At 41.8% G+C, this 24,986-nt stretch overlaps 1 protein-coding gene across 4 annotated transcripts in view; it reads right to left on the bottom strand.

Annotated features, from left to right (window-relative positions):
* The window catches only part of TCAIM (T cell activation inhibitor, mitochondrial), a 55,602-nt gene extending 33,740 nt beyond the window's left edge, over positions 1-21,862 (bottom strand). The window contains exons 1-4 of one of the 4 annotated variants that reach the window (XR_012847734.1): positions 19,384-19,528; positions 14,991-15,060; positions 13,333-13,468; positions 10,686-10,839 (exon numbers count right to left, since the gene is read on the bottom strand). Coding sequence is in view for 3 of the 4 variants with exons in the window: in XM_075827156.1 (XP_075683271.1) it covers positions 10,686-10,839; positions 13,333-13,468; positions 14,991-15,060; positions 19,384-19,432 (409 nt within the window). In the remaining variant the exon portion in view is untranslated. Of the gene's footprint in view, positions 1-10,685; positions 10,840-13,332; positions 13,469-14,990; positions 15,061-19,383; positions 19,529-21,687 lie in introns of those variants that run through there. The other 3 variants (XM_075827158.1, XM_075827156.1, XM_075827157.1) reach the window with 3 other exon arrangements.
* Positions 21,863-24,986: the final 3,124 nt, after the last annotated feature.

The raw sequence follows: 24,986 nt of genomic DNA, 5'->3' as shown, positions 1-24,986 counted from the left end.
TCTCCACCGGAGCTGTGTGAGGGCTTATTTGTTGCGGGACAATCTGTCGTTGTCATTGGTACCATTTTGGGGTACATGCGATTTTTTTATCACTTTTTATTCAATTTTTTTGAAAGCCGGGTGACCAAAAACAAGCAATTCTGACACGGCGTTCACCGTGCGCTATAAATTACAATTTAACTTTATTCTGCAGGTCGATACGATTACGGCGATACAATATGTATATAGGTTTCTTTATGTTTTGCAGCGTTTGCGCAATAAAATCACTTTTTTATAAAATAATTTATTTTCTGTGTCACCATATTTTGAGAGCTATAACTTTTTTATTTTTTTGTAAAAAAAAGCTGTGTAAGGGCTTGCTTTTTGCGGGCCGGGTTGTAGTTTTTATCGGTACTATTTTCGGGTACATGCGACTTTTTGATCACTTTTTATTCTCTATTATGCGAGGTGTGCTGACCAAAAAATAGTGATTCTGGTGTCGTTTTTTATTGAATTTTTTTGGGGTGTTCATCGTGCGGGAAAAATAACATTATAGTTTTATAGTTGGGGTTGTTACGAACGCGGTGATACCAGCAGATATGTGCACTTTTTTTTTAACGTGTTAATTTTTTTCCTATAATGAAAGTCTTATTATAGGAAAAAAAACATTTTTTGTTTATAAAACTTATAACTTTTATTTTTACACTTTTTTTTAAAACATTTTTATTACCTTTGTTTTACTTTTCTTACTTGTCCCACTAGGGGACATTTAGACTTGCAGTTTTGATCGTTGCTAGAGTACATTACACTACCTACGTTGTGTAATGTATTCTAACTCTCAGTGCGACGTGACAGTCACACTGACAGGAAGCCTAGGAGGACAGGGGCGGATTAAGGGTACCATGGGCTCCGGGCACTTTTTCGAGTCTGGCCACCCCCCCCCCCGAACTCTGAAGACAGAACTTTGAAGACGCTGTACCGTATATATTTGCAGATTTCTGTTTAGGCGGACACCGATCTGGCACGGTTTTAAATTAGCTGTAAAAGCAGAATGAGCCATACAGAAGAGAGAAAGCAGAATATTTTGAGACACTAAAGTTGTCAGGAGCTTTATAACTTTTTTATTTTTACGTCAATGGAGTGGTGTGTGAAGGATTATTTTATTGCGGGAGGAGATGTAGTTTTTATTGGCACCATGTAAAGTACCATATAATGGGTGAATTTGAAAAAACTGAGATTCCTCCATGTTTTTTTGGGTTTAGTTTTTACTGTATATATTTACTTTCTTTTAACCCCTTCCCGCTCCTTGACGTACTATTACGTCATGGCAGCTGTATCGTTCGCGCTCCATGCCGTAATAGTACGTCTCGGGAGTAACGGCCGTTTCGGCCGTCCTCCCGACACATACAGGAGCTGTGACGCTGCTGTCTTGTTCAGCAGCTGTCACAGCTCCAACAGCGGGGACCGATCGCTGTGTCCCCGCTGATTAACCCCTTAAAAGCCGCGTTCTATAGAGATCGCGGCTTTTTAGGGGTTAAGCTGCCATCGCCGGCCTGCTACGCGATAGCGGCCGGCGATGGTGACTATGGCAACCGGACACCAAACAATGGCGTCCGGCTATGCCATAGACGGAAGCCTAGTGGGTCCTGACAACGTCAGGACCCACTATTCTTGCTGTCAGTGAGTAGCTGACAGTTCTAATACACTGCACTACGCATGTAGTGCAGTGTATTAGAATAGCGATCAGAGCCTCCTGCCCTCATGTCCCCTAGTGGGACAAAGTAATAAAGTTAAAAAAAAGTTAAAAAAAGATGTGTAAAAATTAGAAAATAAAAGACTTAAAAGTAATAAAAGTAAAAATCCCCCCTTTTCCCTTATCAGTCCTTTATTATTAATAAAAATATATAAACAAACAAATAAACTATACATAATTGGTATCGCCGCGTCCGTAACGGCCTGATCTACAAAATTATTTCATTATTTATCCCGCACGGTGAACGCCGTAAAATAAAATAATAATAAACCGAACCACAATAACAATTCTTTGGTCACTTCACCTCCCAAAAAATGGAATAAAAAGAGATCAAAAAGTCGCATGTACCTAAAAATGGTACTGATCGAAACTACAGTTCGTTACGCAAAAAATAAGTCCTCGCACGACTTTATTGATTGAAAAATAAAAACGTTATGGCTCTTAGAATAAGGCAACACAAAAAGTGAATGATTGTTTACAAAACGTATTTTATTGTGCAAACGCCATAAGACATAAAAAAAAACTATAAACATCTGGTATCGCCGTAATCGTATCGCCCCGCAGAATAAAGTGAATATGTCATTTATAGCGCACGGTGAACGCTGTAAAAAAAAAACGAAAAAAAAACAATAGTAGAATTGCTGTTTTTTAGTCACCACGCCACCTAAAAATAGAATAAAAACTGATCAAAAAGCCGCATGCATGACATGAAAACTGCAATGGATTCCTCAATGGGTTTAGTTTCCAAATTGGGGTCACTTTTGGGGGGTTCCCAATGTTTTGGCACCACAAGACCTCTTCAAACCGGACATGGTGCCTAATAAAAAAGAGGCCTCAAAATCCACTGGGTGCTCCTTTGCTTCGGAGGCCGGTGCTTCAGTCCATTACCGCACTAGGGCCACATGTGGGATATTTCTCAAAACTGCAGAATCTGGGCAATACGTATTAAGTTGCGTTTCTGTGATAAATCCTTTTGTGTTATAAAAAAAATGGTATAAAGAGGATTTTCTGACAAAAAAAAAATGTAAATTTCACCTCTACTTTGCTCTAAATTTTTGTGAAACACCTAAAGGGTTCATAAACTTTCTACATGCTGTTGTGAATACTTTGAGGGGTCTAGTTTCTAAAATGGGGTGTTTGATAGGGGTTTCTAATATATGGGCCCCTCAAAGCAACTTCAGAACTGAACTGGAACCTAAAAAAATAAATAAATGAGGCAATACTTTGCTTCTTACATTATACTGATAATGAGCCGTGCCCACCCCGAGATGACCCCAGTTTTGACCGTTTGTATAAACGGAGACCCCTATTAGACCGTTCCAGTGCCCGGTTTTCCCAAGCATACACCCCCGAGAAGTGTATTTCTATTGATGAGTCCCTGGTACATTTTAAAGGGAGGGTTCAATTCCGCAAGTACCTGCCGGGTAAGAGGGCAAGGTATGGCGTGAAGATGTATAAGCTGTGAGAGTGCATCAGGGTATACCTACAGGTTTAGGATATATGAAGGAAAGGCCACCCCCAAACCAGACTGCATCCTGGACTACAATAGGTACAGGAGAGGGGTGGACTTGTCAGATCCAGCCCTGAAGCCCTACAGCGCCATGCGGTGTGGTATAAGAAGCTGGCCGTGCACATCATATAGATGGCTTTGTACAATGCGTACGTGCTACGTCGATGTGCAGGCCAGACGGGAACTTTCCTGGAATTTCAAGAGGTGATTATCAAGAACCTAATCTTTAGGGACCAAGAAGGGGGGGGCACCCAGTACTTCTGGAAGCGAGCCCACACGCATCGTACCAGGGCAACACTTTCCAGGGGAAGTTCCCCAAACTGGCAAGAAGGGAAAAAAAGTCAAAAGAGGTGCAAAGTCTGCTATAAGAGGGGGATAATGGATGACACAATATATCAATGTGACACGTGTCCCGAATAACCAGAGCTCTGTATGAAAGTGTTTTAAAATGTATCATACATCCCTTGGTTTATAATTTACCCCAATTTTACTTACCCTGATGCCCTCCGCACAGCTTATCCCCCCTCGTCTTTCCCCTCTGGGCCCTACTGTGTGTCCAGGCAGCTGATAACAGCCACATGTAGGGTATTGCCATACCCGGGAGAACCCACATTACAGTTTATGGGTTGTAGGTCTCCGGTCAAAATGGTCACTACACCTCTAGATGAATGCCTTAAGGGTGTAGTTTTTAAAATGGGGTCACTTCTTGCGGGTTTCAACTGTACTGGTACCTCAGGGGCTTCTGCATACATGACTTCGCACTAGAAAATCCAGAGTAGGCCAAATGGTGGTCCTTTCCTTCTGAGCCCTCCCATGGGCCCAAACGGCAGTTTATCACCACAAATGGGGTATTGCCGCACTCAGGACAAATTGGGCAACAAAATTGAGTATTTTATTTCTTGTGAAAATAAGAATTTTTGAGCTAAAATGACATATTATTGGAAAAAATATATATTTTTTAAATTCCCAGCCCAATTCAAATAAGTTCTGTGAAGAAACTATGGGGTCTAAATGGTCACATTACCCATAAATGAATTCCTTGAGGGGTGTAGTTTCCAAAATGGGGTCACTTCTGGTGGGTTTCCATTGCTTTGATACCTCTGGGGCTCTGCAAATGCGACATGGCACACGCAAACCAAACCAGCAAAATCTGTACTCCAAAGAACACACAGCGCTCCTTCCCTTCTGAGGCCTCCCATGGGCCCAAACGGCAGTTTATTGCCACAAATGGGGTATTGATGCACTCAGGAGAAATTGGGCAACAAAATTTAGTATTTTGTTCCCTGTGAAAATAAGAAATTTTGGTAAAAAATTACATCTTATTGGAAAAAATGACATTTTTTTAATGTCACAGCCCAATTGAAATAGGTGCTGTGAAAAAACTGTGCGGTCAAAATGCTAACAACAACCATAAATGAATTCCTTGAGTGGTGTAGTTTCCAAAATGGGGTCACTTTTTGTGGGTTTCCATTGCTTTGATACCTCTGAGGCTCTGCAAATGCGACATGGCACCCGAAAACCAATCCAACAAAATCTGGACTCCAACAAACATATAGCGCTCCTTTCCTTCTGAGCCCTCCCATGGGCCCAAACGGCAGTTTATCACCACAAATGGGGTACTGCCACACTAAGGACAAATTGGGCAACAAAATGGGGTATTTTGTTCCCTGTGAAAATAAGAAATTTTGATCACAAATGACATTTTATTGGAAAAAATGACATTTTTTTCATTTCAGAGCCCAATTCAAATACGTGCTGTGAAAAAAATGTGCGGTCAAAATGGTAACAACAACCCTAAATGAATTCCTTGAGGGGTGTAGTTTACAAAATGGGGTCACTATTGGGGGATTCCTACTGTTTTGACACCTCAACACCTCTTCAAACCTGGCATGCTGCCTAAAATATATTCTAATAAAAAAGAGGACTCAAAATGCACTAGGTGCTTCTTTGCTTCTAGGGCTTGTCTTTTAGTCCACGAGCGCAGTAGGGCCACATGTGGGACATTTCTAAAAACTGCAGAATCTGGAAAATACATATTTAGTAGTGTTTCTCTGGTAAAACCTTCTGTGTTACAGAAAAAAAAATGAATAAAATTGAAATTCAGCAAGAAAAATGAAATTTGCAAATTTCACCTCCACTTTGCTTTAATTCCTGTGAAATGCCTGAAGGGTTAAAAAACTTTATAACTGCTGTTTTGAATACTTTGAGGGGTCTAGTTTTTAAAATGGGGTGTTTTATCAGGGTTTCTAATACATAGGCCCCACAAAGCCACTTCATAACTCAAGAGGTACCTTAAAAAAAAGGCTTTTGAAATTTTCTTAAAAATATGAGAAATTGCTGTTTATGTTCTAAGCCTTGTAACGTCCAAGAAAAATAAAATAATATTCAAAAAACGATGCCAATCTAAAGTAGACATATGGGAAATGTGAACTAGTAACTATTTTGGGTGGTATAACCGTCTGTTTTACAAGCAGATGCATTTAAATTCTGAAAAATTCAATTTTTTCAAAATTTTCTCTAAATTTTGCAATTTTTCACCAATAAACACTGAATATATCGACCAAATTTTACCACGAACATGAAGCCCAATGTGTCACGAGAAAACAATCTCAGAATCGCTTGGGTAGGTTTAAGCATTCCGACGTTATTACCACATAAAGTGAAATATGTCAGATTTGAAAAATGGGCTCTGAGCCTTAAGGCCAAAACTAGGCTGCGTCCTTAAGGGGTTAAGGTAAAAGTAGATTTAACAAGTACTTTTACCTTAAAGGGAATGTGTTGCCAGAAAAACATGTTTTTTTTTAAAAAATTAAACATTTAGTGTGTGGGTGATTAAACATTGTTCAAATTTTTTTTTTTTTTTTTTTCACGAGTCAGGAAATAGTCAGGAAATATTATAAATTAATTCTAATTTATAATACTACCCATTTTTGGTCACTAGATGGAGCTATTCCCAAAATTGCAGCATTGCAACAATGGGTTAAAAGCCCTCGCTCTAGTGAGCTCTCAGCATCCCCCCCTCCTTTATCCTGGCTAGTGCCGGGATAAACGAGGGGTTTGAACGGTGTAACCTCCTACGCTGTGTGTCGCCATTTTTTGAGCTAACACACAGTGTAGTAGGTTTACATACAGTAGTAAACACACACAAACACGAACGTACATTGAAATCTCTTACCTGCTCCTGCCGCCGCGGCTCCCTCCGGCCCGTCCGCTCCGTTTGCTGCCGCTGGTGCAAGTGCACAAATCCGGAAGCCGCGACCGGAAGTAGTAATATTACTGTCCGGCCACGACTTCCGGTCCACAGGAAAATGGCGCCGGATGGCGCCAATTTCGAATAGGACTGTGTGGGAGCGGCGCATGCGCAGTTCCCACACAGACGCCGTACACTGCAGTCAATGGGACGGGAGCTGTTCGCAGTCCCTATGGGACTGTGGCTGCCGTATTCCATGTCTGTATGTGTCGTTAATCGACACACACAGAAATGGAACAAAAAATGGCAGCCCCCATAGGGAAGAAAAAGTGTAAAAATAAGAAAAAGTAAAACACAAATGAATATAAACGTTTTTAATAAAGCACTAACATCTTTAACATATAAAAAAATAATTTGTGATGACACTGTTCCTTTAAGAGAAGGTGAATATATATAGACCCAGAATCAAGCTCAGTACAAATATACAGACCCAGAACCAAGCTTAGTACAAATATACAGACCCAGAACCAAGCTCAGTACATATTTACAGCACTAGAACCAAGCTCAGTACATAAATACAGCCCCAGAACCAAGCTCAGTACATATATACAGCCCCAGAACCAAGCTCAGTACATATATACAGCACTAGAACCAAGCTCAATACATAAATACAGCCCCAGAACCAAACTCAGTACATGTATACAGCATAGAACCAAGCTCAGTACATAAATACATCCCAGAACCAAGCTCAGTACATATATACAACGCCAGAAAGAAGTTCAGTACATAGCTATAACTCCAGAACCAAGCTCAGTATATATATACAGCACTAGAACCAAGCTCAGTACCTATATACATCCCCAGAACCAAGCTCAGTATATATATATATATATATGACTCCAGAACCAAGCTCAGTATATATAAATATATATAAATATATACAGCACCAGAACAAATACAGTTCAGTACAGAGATCATTTGCAAATTCAGTTTAACCCCTGCTGTATAAATTTGTACAACATAAAACGACAGCTCCCAGTATAGCCTGAACAATGGTTAGGATATACTGGGAGTTGCTGTTTAACAAAAAAGAATGCTACCATCCGTCATCTCGCTGCAGATCATACAGTGACTACAGTACTGATCAGTCACAGGGAGAATAAACATTTACATTGAGTGACTCACAGGTGATGTCTCAGATTCTTTTTCTCTTTTCTTCTCCATCCGGTCCAGTCCTCTATGATGACTTCTCTCGGGCACAGCCCATTTCTGCAGTTCACAGCTCAGATGTCTTCGGCTCCTCACTTTTTCAACATTTCCGCACCTGTAAACGAATATAAAATTCTGACGATGCCACACTCAATGCCCCTAAATATAATAATATCATACAATTAATATAATAGTACTATACACTGTACTCCTGAATATAATAGGAATATACACTGCGCCCCTGAATATAATAGTATTATACAGTGTATAGTACTATACACTGTACTCCTGAATATAATAGTACCACACACTGCTCCCCTGAATATAATAGTACTATACACTGCGCCCCTCAATATAATAGCACCATACACTGTGCTGAATATAATAGTACTATACACTATGCTCCTGAATATATATATATGTCTGTGTGCGTGTATATATGTGTGTGTGTATATGTGTGTGTGTATAGGAGACAGCATATCTATAGCACTATGACCCTATAATCTATGGATTAGATACAGTGGCTCAGCAGACAGCATCACACATGATAGGATTAGATACAGTAGCTCAACAGACAGTATCACACATTATAGGATTAGATACAGTAGCTCAACAGACAGTATCACACATGATAGGACTAGATATAGGGCTCAGCAGACAGTATCATACATGATAGGATTAGATATAGGGACCAGCTCGCTGACATTGCGGTTCCAGCGCTGGACCGAGGAAAGGTAAGTATAAGAATTGTTTTGCTTTTTTATGTGTTACTAATTATTTTTGTGTGTGTGTGTGTTATTTTACAGGTTCGGTTGTTGGACTATGTCGGATTCGAGGACTACTTCAATGACAGCGTTTTTTTTATTCTCAATAAAATGGTTAATGAGGGTTGTGTGTGTTTTTTATGTCAATAAAATATTTTTTCTATGTCCTTAAACTCTATTATTACCACCTTAGTAATGGCCGCTGACTGATTGACAACGTCCATAACTAAGGCGGGGCTTAACGTTAGCAGATGCAGAGGCTAACACTAACCCCCATTTTTACCCTGGTATCCACCGCCACCAGGGGTACTGGGAAGTGCCGGGTACGAACTAGTACCCAGCCATCTATAGTGATGGTCGGGCACCGGAGGCTGATATTACTATGGCTGGGGAAGGCCAAAAACAGTGGCCCTCCCCACCCTGGTAATGCTAGGCTGCTGCTATTGTATCTGGCTGGTTAGGAAAATTGGGGGGGATCCCACATCGTTCTTTCCAATTATTATTATTTTTTTTAAATGACGTGGGGTCCCCCCCATTTTTCATAACCAGCCAGATACAATAAAGCAGCAGCAAGTTAGCATTACCAGGGGGGGAAGGGCCGCTGTTTCTGGCCTGTCCCAGCCTGATAATACCAGCCAGCGGCTGCCCCATTACCCGACCATCACTACAGATGGTCAGGTACTGGATCGTACCCGGCTCTTCCCAGTACCCCTGGTGGCGGTGGGTACCAGGGTAATAATGGGGGTTAGGGTTAGCCTCTGCACCGGCTAACACTAAGCCCCGCCTTAGTAATGGACGCTGTCAATCAGCCGGCGGCCATTACTAAGGCGGTAATAATAAAGTTTAAAAAAAAAAAAGACATAGAAAAAATATTTTATTGAAATAAAAACCCCTTACACATTCCTCATTTTTATTGATAATAAAAAAAGCCTTCATCGAAGTAGTCCACGAATCCGACGTAGTCCAACAACCGAACCTGTAAGAAAACACAAAAAGAACGATTAGTAACACATGTAGTAGGCTTAGATACAGGGCCCATGTTTGATACTGTCTGTCAAGGTAGGCTTAGATACAGGGTCCAGCAGACAGTAATCTTATACAGTATACGTGGTAGGCTTATATACAGGGCCCATCAGACAGGATCACACATGGGCCATGTATTTAAGCCTGCCAGCAGACAGCATCACACAATCTGTGATCCTGTCTCATGGGCCCTCTGAGCCTGCCACATCGTAGGCTTAAAGGAGTTGTCCAGTCCCTAAACACTGATGGCCTATAGCGGATGGGTCAGGGTCCGACTCCCGTGAACCCGCCAATCAGCTGTTTTGAAGGGGCCACAGCGCTCATACAAATGCTGCTTTCCCTTCGTTTCCCTTACTTACTCAAACTGTGAATCGCCGACACAGATTCACAATGTGAGCAATCTGGTCACTTGCCCAGAGCAAGTGACCGGAATGAAAAGGAAGCAGCTGTCGTACGAGCGCTGCGGCCCCTTCAAAACAGCTGATTGGCGGGTTCCCGGGAGTCAGACCCCGCCAATCGGTTTCAGCAGACAAGGATATTAAACTTACACTCCTCTTCAGTCGCAGCGGAGGTCCTGACTCTATCCAGGATCAGGATGCTGTGCTCGGCGCATAGCGTTGTGACCTCATGCTCATGGTACGGGAGAACCAGGGCGAACTGGGCTTCCTTCCAGCCTCGAGCCCTTGCCCAGATTGCCCTTATTATAATCCGCCCCTGTAGGAGGACCAGCCTCCGGCTGCTCCTCCTAGGCTTCTATACATGGCAACCCGAAGGCCATTGTCTGACCTCCGATTGCCACGACAAGCATCGGCAGCCCCCACAATCACTTCGTGGGGGCTGCCGATGTGCTTCAAACCCCTTAAATGCGGCGATCGCAATTGGTCGCCGCATTTATGGGATTACTTGCCGAAATCAGCGGCGATTGTCCGCTGACCGGCAAGACTGGGGACAGCTGAACTCCCGGTTCCAGGACACTGTCCGTTAAGACAGTGTGCACCGGGAACCGCTCCGCAACTGTACGTCCTGGTGCGGGAAGCAAGCCCTTTCCAGGACGTACAGTTGTGGCGCAGCGCTGGAAGAGGTTAAAATCCATTTTAAATTCCTGGTTGTAATGCAACAAAACAAGAAAAACACCACTTTTGCAAGGCACTGTAGGTAAGAAATGAGATAATGATCTGAACATGATGTTACATTTTATGAGTACTATGTACATTACATCTCAGATATAGGATGACAATGAATTGACAAATCATCTACCTGCTTCCCTTGTTGATTCTTGGTCATTCTCAGAGTTCTGTACAGTTTCTCTAACATAAAATGTAAGTTGAGCAGGTTTATGTGACCTATGACCAGGTTTTTGGAGATTCTCCAGATATCCATTTAACCTCTTTAGAGAGTTTTCATTGACCTCCTACAGAAGGTAAATATGAAAAATGGAATAAACATGAATAATGCCACACTTTTATGATGCACTCTATCAAGTCTTTATATGACGCCTACTTCCTTCTTAAGGGTATGTTCACACGAAGGCATTTTGCAGGCGCCGCAAAATTCCTTTTCCCATTCATTTCAATGGGAGCCGGACACTTTTTTTCCCCGCATATCTGATTATTTCAGCTAGCGCGAAATAGAAGCATCCGGCTCAATCTTCGGGCAGATTCCATGATATCAATGGAAGGGAGAAATCTTCCTGCCACAGCGGATTTTGCAACGGGATCCGTCGCGCATAATCCGCCTTGTGAACTAGCTCTATATCAGCTGATTTGCTAATTCAGTCTCCATAAATACACCACCTAAATTTGCTACTTTTGGTCAAATATTTATCTGATGACTGGAAGTTGTTTTCTTTTTGTTTGTTAATATCTCGGGAGTGTTACTGGTAGATATGTTCACACGTGATGGATTTGTTGCCGAAATGTCAGCGACTGAAAATCCATTCCATTGATATTTCTGCAGCATGTGCATGGATTTTACAAACCCCATTCAGATATATGGGTCAGTCACAGAAATTTCTGCAACAAAAGTGAAACCATACCCTTTAAAATTCATTCACTTACCATATTTCTCAGATATGGTATTTTAATCAAATTTATTATAAGTATTGACATATAGAGTCAATCTATTTGACTAGTTATGTTTCTGATTTGTTACAGAGAATTACAGAGGTAAATCTGTTAGGGTATGTTCACACGCTGAGCCAAAAACTTCTGAAAATACGGAGCTGTTTTCAAGGGAAAACAGCACCTGATTTTCAGACGTTTTTTGAGCAACTCACGTTTTTTTGCGGCGTTTTTCGCGCCGTTTTTTCGGCTGTTTTTGGAGCCGTTTTCAATAGAGTCTATGAGAAAACGGCTCCAAAAACGTCCCAAGAAGTGTCCTGCACTTCTTTTGACGAGGCTGTAATTTTACGCGTCGTCTTTTGACAGCTGTCAAACGAAGACGCGTAAATGACAGGTCATCGGCACAGTACGTCGGCAAACCCATTCAAATGAATGGGCAGATGTTTGCCGACGTATTGTAGCCCTATTTTCAGACGTAAAACGAGGCATAATACGCCTCGTTTACGTCTGAAAATAGGTCGTGTGAACCCAGCCTTATATTTCCCAACACAAATGACATATACTTTGGGGAGTACATATCACTAGGAGGGTACAGGTATACACAGTGTTAGCAAGAAGGTCTGCGTCCCAACCTCATAACGATGGCAATATCCATCTGAACTGTACTGGATTTGTATTCTGCAAAAGCGACCATTGCAAAATAGTTTCTGCAAACTAAGGCACGACTGTAGAAATCGTCCGCAATTCCGGACCGCAATTACAGTCCGCAATTACTTCTATTGTTCACGGACACCTTCCCGTTTATTTATGGGAAGGTGTTCGGGCCGTAGAAGTGTACCGCAAAAGATAGGACATGTCCTATCTTTTGCTTTTTATGGTCTGTGCTCACATATGGCAGCACAGGCTGAAAATGCGGACGGCTGTCCAGGCCTGCAATCGCGGCCCGTGACTACGGGCACGGCCGTGTGCATGGGGCCTAACCTTTTCTTTTTATGATCCAGAACACTATGGAAACATGGAAGCAAGTGAGTATTTTTATGGGCGCTATTAAGAATGAAATTAATATTGTGCACCCAGTAAAGGACACTTCTTATCACAATAAATGTGCTCTATTTGCAATTGTATTATTATTAGGTGCTACTAGAATTACTACTATTACTAGTCACTATATATGGGCACTACTAAGGCCAGCGCCTTATTGTTACTGCAGTGTCAGACACTATTAACAGGCGCTACTATGGCTATAACGATCATGGAACCAAGCCGTGTATGGCAATGTTAATGTGTGTAACTATGGCTGTCGCTACTAATGGATGCTGCTTTATCTTGTTCAGTGATAAGCGCCGCTATGACCGACAAAGTCTTGTCTTCTGGGTATGACCAGATGTAGTTTTGGCAGTGTGTGGCTGAGGTGTACACTAAGAGACTCATATACCGGTTCCTCACTCCCGCCATCTCATGAATGCCTTAATGATGTGGCCAAGGTGTGTGAAGTAAGATAGATAAAACTTGGGCAGAAATTTTGGGGGAGTTTACCTTATACGTACAAATCTGAAGAGAACCAAGAAAATTTGAAATATTTAGTTAGATTAGTGTATTATTAAACAGATCTATAGGTTGTGTCCTATATGTAAATAAATAGTGGCCCCTCCCTGCAGCCATAACCTGCGAGAACAGGGCTTAGGGACTGATATAAAACAGATACTATATTACTACGTGTTCTTGATTAGACCCCTTGGGTACTTCATGCTTGTAAGATCCTCTCCCGCACATCTAAAAAAAAAAAAAAATGGCATTTAAAACCCTTAGAATTGCTTGTGTATAGTTGTGTGGTAAAAACGTACTCTCTCTCTCGGGTGCTGTCCAAAGAAATCAGGATGCACGGCAAAATAAAATGGTCTTAAAGCATTGACAGCGTCAGGACCAGACAGGGACCTCGTTTGGACCAGATGAAGATAAAGAAGCTTGCCCCAAAAAAACCTACAAAATAAGGTAACACCGATTATACATATATATATATATGCAGCAATTCCGCCATTGTTTTTTTTGTTTCCATTTTTACGCCATTCATGTTAACTTTATTCTACGAGTTAATAAGATTACGGTGATACCAAATTTATATTTTTTTTATGTTTTACCACTTTTACAAAGAAAAAAAATATTTGTTAAAAAAAACGTTTTGCGTCGTCATACGTTTTTAATTTTTCTGTTGATTAAGCGATGTGTGGGCTTGTTTTTTGTGGGGGAAGCTGTAGTTTTTATTGTTTTTTTGGGGGGTACATGCGACTTTTTGATTACATTTTAATCTATTTATTTGGGGAGCTAAGGTGACCATTAATGGTTGCATTGGCAGTCAGGGGGCCTACTGAAGGCCCCCGGGTCTGCCATCTCCGTGCCCCTATTACCCCTTGCTAGAGGCAGGGCTCAATAGAAGACGGTAAACACCACAATATACTGCAATACATAAGTATTGCAGTATAATGTGGAAGCGATACAGCTATCGCTGGTTCAAGCCCCCTAGTGGGACTGATTTAAAAAACAAACAACATAATTGGTGTCGCCGCGTCCATAAAAGTCTGAATTATTACAATATAAGATTAATCTGCACAGTCAACTGCGCAAAAAAAAAAAAGTTCAATAAAAACACCAGTATTCCTATTTTTTTTCACCTTGTCTCTCACACAAAATGGAATAAAAAGTGATCACAATGTTGTATGTGCCCCAAAATGGTATCAATGAAAACGACCAAAAAATTAGCCCTCACACTGCTCCATTGACGAATCAATAAAAAAAGCTCTGAGACTCAGAATATGGTGACACAAAACACTTTTTTTTTTTAAACAAAATGTTATTATTTAGTAAAAGTAGTCAAATATAAAAATAAACCATATCAATTTGGTATCTTCGTAATCGTAATGACCCACAGAATAAAGTTAACATGTTATTTTTAGCACCGAGTGAACGCCGTAAAAACAAAACCCAAAAAACAAAAAACAATGGGGAAATTGCAATTTTTTTTCATTTCACCCCACAAGATAATTTTTTAACGTTTCCCAGTACATTATATGGTACATTAATGTCAATGGAAAAATACAAAATATTTCAATGGAAAAATACGTGTCGTCATGAAGTTACACTGCGCCACTAGACTTCCTGTCCCCCGGCAGCGCTGTAAAAATCTATTAAAATCTCATAATCAGCGCGACGGGCGGACTGGAATGTATCTTAGCGAGTGTACTCACATACTGCAGTAAGTACACTGCTACTAATTTTCGATCTCCACATAACCCCTTTAAAATAAATATGTAAAAATGACGGTAAAAATGTAGAGAAAAACACTTGTGTGACCAGAGCCTTACAGAAAAAGTAAACTTACTAAAAAAGACAGAAAGAAAAAAAAGATTGATATTTACAAACATCCTCAGAAATATTGGGATTGTTTATTCCGGGAGTCACCTTCATGTCAGCAATATGTCAATATGAACGTCTGATGTCATCTTACCTCTTTGTAGCTCTGCAGCATGCAAACATGTCCGATTTGGTGTGAAACCCAGTAAAAATAAAATGAGAGCCTGAAACAAAACAGATAGAAATGATAAAGCTCAATTCCCGCTTTGAAGTACATAAATGGGTCAAAAATACAGCAGAGGCTGCTGGTGATGAAATTGAGAACTCCGATAAAATGTATCAAAATGATTTAGTTATTGCAGTCTTCTTAAAATCGTGGCAAAACAGGCATGTGTGAATAAGACCTTAGAAGAAAGTTGTGGATATGAAACTTGAACCCTCTGCGAAAATCTTTTCTGTACAAGAAAACTTTCCTTTTAAAAAGGAAATAAAAAGGTTACATTCTCCACTAACTTCTATGGTGAAAGTTAAAATTCTGCTGGTTCCTTCACAAAAACTGTTGTGGTTCATATGCACTCAGCAGACATTCATGTGACTGAACATCCTAAAGGCCTTATTCACACAAACGCGTTATACGTCCGTGTGACAGCCGTTAAAACAACGGCCGTCACACGGACCTATGTAATTCAATGGGGCTGTTTACACGGCCGTTGTTTCAATGGACCATGCGAAGGGTCCGTGAGAAAATAGGACATGTCCTATTTTTTTGCGCTTCACGCATCCCTCCATAAACACTATAGACACGTCCTATTTCTTTGCGCTTCCCTCCATAGACATGTCCTATTTTTTTGCGCTTCACGCTCTCCTCCATAGACTCTATGGGGGATGCGTGATAACGCATCCCGCAGGGAAAAGCACGGCTGCACCTCGGCCGTTTTTCACTTCCGAGATGCGCAACACTCGTGTGAATCTAGCCTAACACTTTATCTGGGGAAATACACAAACGCTCTGTTTAGCGACAATCACAGGTACAATTTTCATGAGATTTTAATGTGCAACAAATATATCAATAAGAAGGATATGGGATATACCAAAAAAAGTTTCCGCTTACTCACGCCACAGTTAATAATGAAGATATAAGTTGGGTGACACAAGTCAGTGAGTAGCCCCAGTCTGTGTTGTCATCCGTGACCCCACAACGCTTTGCTCTCTGGTAATAGGAATCCAATGAAATTCTAAATGTATATTTTTGTTTGTAGGGACATTAAAACATCACATAATTAAAAAGCAAATTAAATGGATTCTCCACTTTGGACAAGCCCTACTTCTTGCTTCAAGCTGATAACAATGTTTCCCTCTGCTGTGACCCTCAGTGATCTGCTGTATCAACGTTAAATGAGTCAGTAAGGCCTTATTCAGACGAGCGTATTATACGTCCGTGAGCTGTCCGTAAAAAAAACGGACAGCAAACAGACCTATGAAATTCAATGGGGCTATTCACACGTCCGAAGTTTTTAACGCAACGTGCGTCCGTTGTGTGAATCTCACTGCGTGTCTTATTTGGTCCACATTGCCCATTGAAGTCAACGGGTGCGTGTAAAACACGGACAGCACACGGGCGATATTTGTGTGCTGCCCGTCTTTTGAAAGAAATGATGAAAAAAACAAAACAGGAACACTGATGCCACACGGAATGTACACTCATACCACACAGAACTGAAATGCGGATGGAAACCGGACACATTCATCTGAATCAGGCCGAAGTGTTCTATTTTCATGCAGCGCCACCACAGGGGAAATAAAAGGGGGTTTTCAGGGACTTTGAATGGCACTGAGCTGCAGTACCAGGCACAGCCACTAACCAATTTACAGAGATAAGCCTTGTCAAATAATGACGAGGCTGCAGCACTAGATGGGGCACCGCGGACTCTTAAATCAGCAAAATGGTGGGGGTGCCGTTAATTGGACCCCTTTAAGCATTACATAATGCCCTCTCAAATCAATGGGTTGTCTGTGTAAGGCCGTGAACACACAAACACTTTTGATGCAGTTTTTGTGGCAGTTTTTTAAGCCAAAGCCAGAAGTGGGTCCTAAAGGAATGAAAAGGTATATTGAAAAGACTGACGCATCTCCTTTCTTTTGTATTCACTCCTATGTTTGGATAAAAAAAAAAGCTGTGCCAAAGACTGTGTGTGTGATCCTTGCTTAATGCAGGACAGGACAGGTCCTCCAAAGTGAGAAACGCTCTGTGTAGTCTCTCTCCATTCTGGCCCAGGGATGAGGATCCTGAACAATTAACTCCCTCAAAGGCTATGGAAACCTAAAACAGTATATTTTGGTGTTTAGTGCAGGGATCCAGCTGTTATCGATCACATCCAAGTTCATGACCATAGATGTGATCGATAACAGCTGGATCCTGTGACCCACTGTCACCAAAGTCGTCAGTCCTACTGACCTGACGGATTCGTGTTTCAGCGCAAGATACAGCTTTTATGTATCCAGAATACATAGAGGCTGTAACTGAAAAATGATTATTATTTTTTTAACCCCTTCCCGACGATTGACGTATCCATACGCCAAAGTCGGGTAGGGGAAGTATGGAGCGGGCTCACGGAGTGAACCCGCTCCATACTATGCGGGTGTCGGCTGTATGTTACAGCCGTCACTTCAGAGTAACGAGTGGGATCGCGCTTGAGCGCGATCCCGCTCGTTTAACTCGTTAAATGCCGCGGTCAATAACGACCGTGGCATTTAAATAGTTAGAAAAAGGGGGGCGACCCCATCTAACAGCTCATTGCGACCCCTGCAACGCAACCGCGGGGGGGGGGGACGATGGTTGCTATGGCTGCCTGGGGGCCTAATGAAGGCCCCCAGTTCCGCCATCTTTGTGCTCCTATTAAGCGGGCTTAATAGAAGCCTGTCAGAATCACGATATACTGCAATACATTAGTATTGTAGTATATAGTGCAAGCGATATAACGATCGTCGCTGGTTGAAGTCCCCTAAGGGGACTAATAAAAAAAAAAAGTAAAAATTAGTAAAATAAAGGGTTTTTTTTATGTAAAAAAAATAAATATATATATAACATTTAAAAAAAAAAAACTTTTCCCTCCAGAGCATAGTAAAAAAAAAGAAAAAACATAATTGGTATCGCTGCATCCGTAAAAGTCTGAACTATTACAATATATCATTATTTAACCCGCACGGTGTACGCCGTAAAAAAAAATAAAAGAATGGAAACGACAGAATCGCTCTTTTTTGGTCACCTCATCTCCCACAAAAAATGAAATAAAAGGTGATCAAAACTTCGCATGTACCCCAAAATGGTATCATTAAAAACTTATCCCGCAAAAAATAAGCCCTCATACCACTTAATCGACGGAAAAATAAAAAAGTTGTGGCTCTCAGAATTTGGCGACACATAATAAATTTTATTTTTTAGACTTGGGTTTTTACTTGTAAAAGTAGTAAAATATAGAAAAAAAACAATATATATTTGGTATCGCCATAATCTTATTGACCCACAGAATAACGTTAACATGTTGTTTTAATTGCGCAGTGAATTCCGTAAAAACGAAGCACAAAAAACAATGGAGGAATCGCTGTTCTTTTCATTTTCTACCCCACAAATAATTTTTCCCGTTTCCTAGTACATTATATGGCACAATAAATGGTGCTACGAAATACTACAACTCGTCCCGCAAAAAATCAAGCCCTCATAGTATTATATCGACGGAAAAATAAAAAGTTATGGCTTTTGGAAGGTGGGGAGGAAAAAAACGAAAATGAAAATCTGAAAAATGGCTGCGGCAGGAAGGGGTTAATAAGAACAAACTACAAAGTTGCACTAAACATTAAAATACACTATTTTAGTAAAATAAATGAAATTTTTTTTTTTTTTTTTAAAGTCTTCAAAAGGTTTGCATAGCCTTTAAAGGGTTATTCCCAAATTCAGTCATATTTTTCTTATAATGCATCCTAATCCAAAATTTAATTCCAAATCTATTGTAAAAAAAAAAAAAAAAATTCCTTTCCGAACTACCTTTTTTTCCAAGTTTATAACTCAGCCAGTGCTGGTTATCTTTTATAAAAGGGGGCGTGAGCGTCTCAATGTCAATCATGCCGCTCTGCAATGTGCACGCTCCCGACGTTGCTAGATAATCTAGTTCTAGCATCAGCAGAACGATCGTCTCAACCAGGCATGGTAAGCGTAATTGAGAAGAAACCCGCCCCCACATTCCCTAGTTTTATAGTAACATCTTGAATTTCAATTCACCCACGCCACTCCTCACTGCAAATCCTAGCCACCCTTCCTGGTGACCCACTTCCCCCCCTTGCGGATAGCCACTTCCACCCCCCCCCCTCGCGATAAGCTGCATCCCCCCTCGCGGCAACACTTTCCCCCACCTGTAACCACTCTAGTCGCGGCACAACACCTCTTGATCAGCTCCTTACACCCCCCTCGCTGCAACAACGCCCCCCTCTTTGCAACCCCCCACCCCCATCACGGCAAAAATCTGCCCCAACTTGCGTCTACTATGCAGTACCTGGAGCCGAACCCTGATGCATCCACATGAGAGGTGGCCGGGCCGACATCTAATGCGCATGCGCTGATATGTGCGTTCACGATAAAACGGACATCCTCTCCTAAGGACGTAGAGGATGTCATTGCGCAAGCGCGGCCACCGCTAGAGGAATGCAGTGGTGGCCGGATCCCTAGGAAACAAGCAATAAACATTGAAGCAATGAACAAAAATTTAACATGAAATAACGGGAAAAGTAAATACTTTTGAAAAATAAAGGTAATTAATAAAAAAACATAGCTTGAGATAAATAAATCGATTTATGATTTTAGATGGGAATAACCCTTTAATGAAAATCGGTTTTCTAAACTGGACAACCCCTTTAAAGAGGATCTGTCAGCGCTCCTGATATGTTTGCCTTAGTAAATACCTGTATTCCCCGGGTCTGGAGCATATTTTACATAGAACTCTGCATTGTACCGTTCGTCTGTTATTCCTCCTACAAATATATTCATAAAATTAACAACTTGGTGTTACCAGTTGGGGGTGTGTTCTTTTACAGACTGACATTATCCAATCAGTGCTGGCAGTCTCAGACTGTGTAGGGACACGCCCCTTTGACAAGGTGAATGGCTACACCCAGTTCTCAGTTTATTCATAAATTTCTAGGAGGAATCATAGAGGAACGTCACGACGTAGAGTTCTAAGAAAAGATGCTCCAGATTTCAGATTTTATGGTAAATACAAGTATTCACTAAAACTGACATGTCAGGAACACTGACAGATCCTCTACATGCCCACGTTGCGGAATTTGATGTGGAAAATCTGCATAAAAAACGCTGATACACACAGGTTATTCTACAGGTAAAATTCCCACTTAATATTGCGTTTTTTGGTGCAGATTTTACATTTTGATGCGAAAACACATGCAGCTTTTATGATGCAGATTTAGTTGAATTTTTTTTTTGCAGATACAATTCTGAGACGGAAACGCAAGATAAATTGACATGCTGCAGATTTTAAAATCTGCACCGCAAGTCAATTTACGGGTGGAAAAATTCTGCAAAGTGTAAATGAGATTGCTTGAAATCTCATTTGTTTTGCTGGTACTGTATTATGCTGCGGGAAAATATGCATCGTGTGCATGTGACCTTATTTAAAGTGTTTGCAAAAATGAAGCATTTTAGGTTTATTTTAACTGTTTAGGCGAAATTCACACAAACGTATGCGTTTTGCGCGCGCTAAAAAAACGCTGCGTTTTTTGCGCGTTGCAGTTCCGTGTGGCATCAGTGTTTGGTGCGTGGCTGAGTGTTTTTTGCGCATATGGCATCGTTATGACACGTGGTTTTGATGTTTATAAACAGAAACGAAGGCGGTAGTTTTATTATTCCCTTCATTTCTTCAACAACTGTAGCGCGAATCACACGCGGAAGTGCGTCCGTGTGCGGTTTTCACGCACCCATTGACTTCAATGGGTGCGTGATGAATGAAAAACGCGAAAGTATCGGACATGCTGTGAGTTTTACGCAGCGGACGCGCGCTGCGTGAAAAACACGGAATGTCTGAACGGCCCCATTGATTAGCATAGGTCCGTGCGACGATTGTGATTTTCACACGCGTATCACGGACGTTAAATACGCTCGTGTAAATAAGATGTGCAAGTGGAGATTTCCTTTTAAGAATGAAACCGCCCTGGCAATCAGCTATTATACCAGGGGAAGGTGCGGGTGAATGCGGGAGGGAAGTGGTAGTATTACACAGCGCCCATTACAATAAATGGGCAACCATGTAATACATGCATCATCTCCAGCCTAGCGGCCATGTGTACTAATAGGAAGCATTGACAGGAGTTGTCCAGCTGGGGACATAGACCTGATCTAATAGTCTGTTGTAATCTCATCCCCAGGATTGGACGATCGCGGCTGCAGGAATGGCCACATTGTTTACATTCTTATATACACGTGACATACATACATTGCTGCCGACGGACATAGCCCATATCCATGTGAACAAACACTGCCCTCCAATGCAGTCATGATCCCAAATTTCATCAGGGAGTATGAGCGTCCAGTGTGACAGGGGGGAGAACAGCCATAATTGATATTCAACCACAAGTGACATGTGTGAAGGGACGGTGGCATAATAATAGTAGAATGTGAGGGTATAACGCTTTCTCTTCTGCAGCAGTCATATAATAGTGTCCGTATTAACCATGAGACGGGACAGATATGATCTTCCCTACATTATTACCACAGGAGACATCTGTGTTTTGGCCGTCCTCCCCTGACTCCTTTAACCCCTCCCTCTCCAGCCTGTGAGTGTGCTCACCTCATGCATGACATAAATAACAGGCTCTCCTCAGTGTTCATTAGACGCGTTCACTCTGTACTACGTAGGACATGTTATTTACACCCACAACGCGGTGCCCCCAAACAGGCGAGATACGGTGGGCCGCAACTTGCCCTTCAGCTGAGGAGGCGGCGCCCTGTGATACGCTGAGGCCTAAAGCTGCAGCGCCCCCTGGTGAGCCACCTCGGAACTTGCAGGTTACGGTCCTCAAAATCGTCACCACGGATTCTCGTTATACGTTCTCCTGACGAGCCACATAGAAGGTGGTAACATTCAGTACTGCACCCTCTGCTCTCCGTCCCCATCATGTGGCATTCAGGAGAGGTCGGAGCACAATTTATTATTTCAATCTCGGATATAAGTGGCGACATACTTTGCTTGAAAATGTTTTCCTGGTCATTGTTCTGTATCTCCTGTATACTTGAAATATGTAAACTTTCATATGTTAAAAAATTCTCAATAAAAACTATTGAAACGAGAATGTTTTCCTGGATTTTGTAAATATAAGGCATCTTGAAGAAAAATAAACATCTTTGCTCATGTATTCTAAATGCCGATTTTGCCCCTGCCCACCGCAGTCTATGCATGGTACTAAACGTCTTTCTAGACACTTTTAGGCTGGGTTCACACAGAGTTTTTTGCAGGTAAAAAATCTGCCTCAAAATTATTTACCCTGTCTGCACGCCGATTTTTGTGGCGTTTTTCGCCCACGGCCATTGAGTGCCGCAGGCATAAAACACAGCGAAATACGCTTTCTCTGCCTCCCATTGAGGTCAATGGGAGGTCAGAGGCGTAAACGCCCGAAGATAGGGCATGTCACTTCTTTTTCCCGCAAGCTGGTTTTTCCGCTCGCGGGGAAAAAACTCAGCCTCCCATTGAAATCAATGGGAGGCATTTTTGGCGCGTATTCCGACACGGTTTCCGCGTAAAAAAACTCATTGTGAACTGGCCCTTATCAAGTGAAGTGTGGCGGTAAAAAAAAATGCTGAGATGTAGATTATATTTAACCATTTTTGTGGCATGAAAGGGGCCCTGGTTAAACAACTTACGATGGTTTTACCAAAATGATTGACTTGGTGCTCAATGCTGGCGCACACGTATAACAACCATGAAGTGAGTCCATCAAATATATTATGTAGCATTTACCATTTTGATAAATTTGCTCCACCCTTTGTAAACTCACATCAAAAACCACACACAATATCCATCTTGAACCTCAACCAGTAAACAATATTTTCCAACTGTTGTGATTTATTAATGGAGTGTTCCCATCTTATAATGAAATGGCATATCGGGAGGACATTATGGTCGGTGGAGGTCCAACCTCTGGGACCCGCACCTATATCGAGAATGACCGTTACGCCTGGCAACTTGGGGGGCGGGTGACCCCTGTTCTTGATATAGATCCCTGAGCTGGAACCCATATCTATCAGACATTGATGGCATATCCTGTGGATATAAAAATGGAAACTCAGCACTCCAAGGTATTATGCAATAAGTGATATTTTAAAAGTAGTAATCCAAAATAGGTTTAACATTTCGGTTTATACATTCGACCTTCAGACACTACAAAATTAATATACACAGAAATCAAAAAAGTAAGATCAAATCCACAAATATATACATATATACATTCAATATTAATCTCCCCTAGGCTTAGGTGGAGATAAATGGAAGTTCACATACTGGTATACAGAAGTTTATCTATAGCTAGATCTGTTTTACAATGAATGAATAATTCTACATTTATGGGAGAGGAAGACACGGAGAGAGTAACTGTGATATGACATTGGTACAGAGCACACATTGAAATGGTTACTAGTAGTAAAGCAATGAGATTTAAAGAGGCTCTGTCACCAGATTCTCAACCCCCTATCTCCTATTGTATGTGATCGGCGCTGCAATGTAGATAACCGTAACGTTTTGTTTTTTTAAAAAACGTTCATTTTTGGCCAAGTTATGAGCTATTTTATATATATATGCAAATGAGCTTTGAAATGGACAACTGGGCGTGTTTTTTTTCGTATGTCCAACTGGGTGTGTATTGTTTTTAACTGGGCGTGTTTACGTGTATGACGCTGACCAATCAGTGACCAGTCAGCGTCATACACTCCTCTACATTCATTTAGCCCCCATGCACATGACCGTGCCCGCAATCACGGCCCACGATTGCGGGCACGGCCGGCCGCCGACTGACAGCCGCATTTTCGGGCCGTGCTCCCAATGCAAAAGAACGGACATGTTCCATAATTCCCGGAACATTTCCACGGCACGGACACCCTTCCGTAGTTCTACGGAAAGGTGTCAGTGTTCAATGAAAGTGAATGGCTCCGTTTTTGCGGACCACAATTGCGGTCCGCAAAAACGGAGGTTTTTTACGGTCGTGTGCATGGGGCCTTACACAGCAGCATCACGTTCTTATTAGAACGATGTGCAGTCACATACACAAGTGTCCTGATAATGAATACACATGACGTCCAGGCTGGATTTCATGTGTATTCAGAATCCCGACACTTCTGACTCTTTTCTGTGAGATTACAGCAAACCACGCGTAATCTCGCGAGATTACGAGGTAAACGAGATTTTGTTTCCCTTGCTGGAAACGCCCAGTTAAAAACACACGCCCAGTTAAAAACACAATACACGCCCAGTTGGACATACGAAAAAAAAACACGCCCAGTTGTCCATTTCAAAGCTCATTTGCATATATATATAAAATAGCTCATAACTTGGCCGCAAGTCCAGGACTGAACACACTGCAGGGAGCCGGGCTCCTAGCATCATAGTTATGTACGATGCTAGGAGTCCCTGCCTCTCTGTGGAACTACTATCCCATACTGAAAACATGATTACAGTACGGGACAATTGTCCCGCAGCGAGGCAGGGACTCCTAGTGTCGTACATAACTATGATGCTAGGAGCCCGGCTCCCTGCAGTGTGTTCGGTCCGGGACTTGCGGCCGAAATACGTTCCGTCCATTATGGACGTAACATGCTCGTGTGAACCCAGCCTAAGACTTTCCTAATTTCACAGCACAGGATCTCTAAATATACAGCTCATGAACAGAGTTGCAATACGGATGTGTATATCAGAGGCAAAACTATAGAGGGTGCAGAGGTAGCAGTTGCACCCAGGGCCTGGTGCCTGAGGGGGCCCAAAGGCCCCTCTGCCACATAAGAAGACACTAGTATTATAAGCGGAACAGGATACATATGCACTGGGGCCCAACAGCTTCAGTGTACGTCTGTGGGGTACATGACCCCCAGTATTGCTCTGAT

This window comes from Rhinoderma darwinii, chromosome 5 (assembly GCF_050947455.1).
Source record: "Rhinoderma darwinii isolate aRhiDar2 chromosome 5, aRhiDar2.hap1, whole genome shotgun sequence".
NCBI classification, from domain to species: Eukaryota; Metazoa; Chordata; class Amphibia; order Anura; family Rhinodermatidae; genus Rhinoderma; species Rhinoderma darwinii.
Note: the sequence above shows the minus strand (reverse complement) of the source record. Positions and strands in the feature narration are given on the sequence as shown.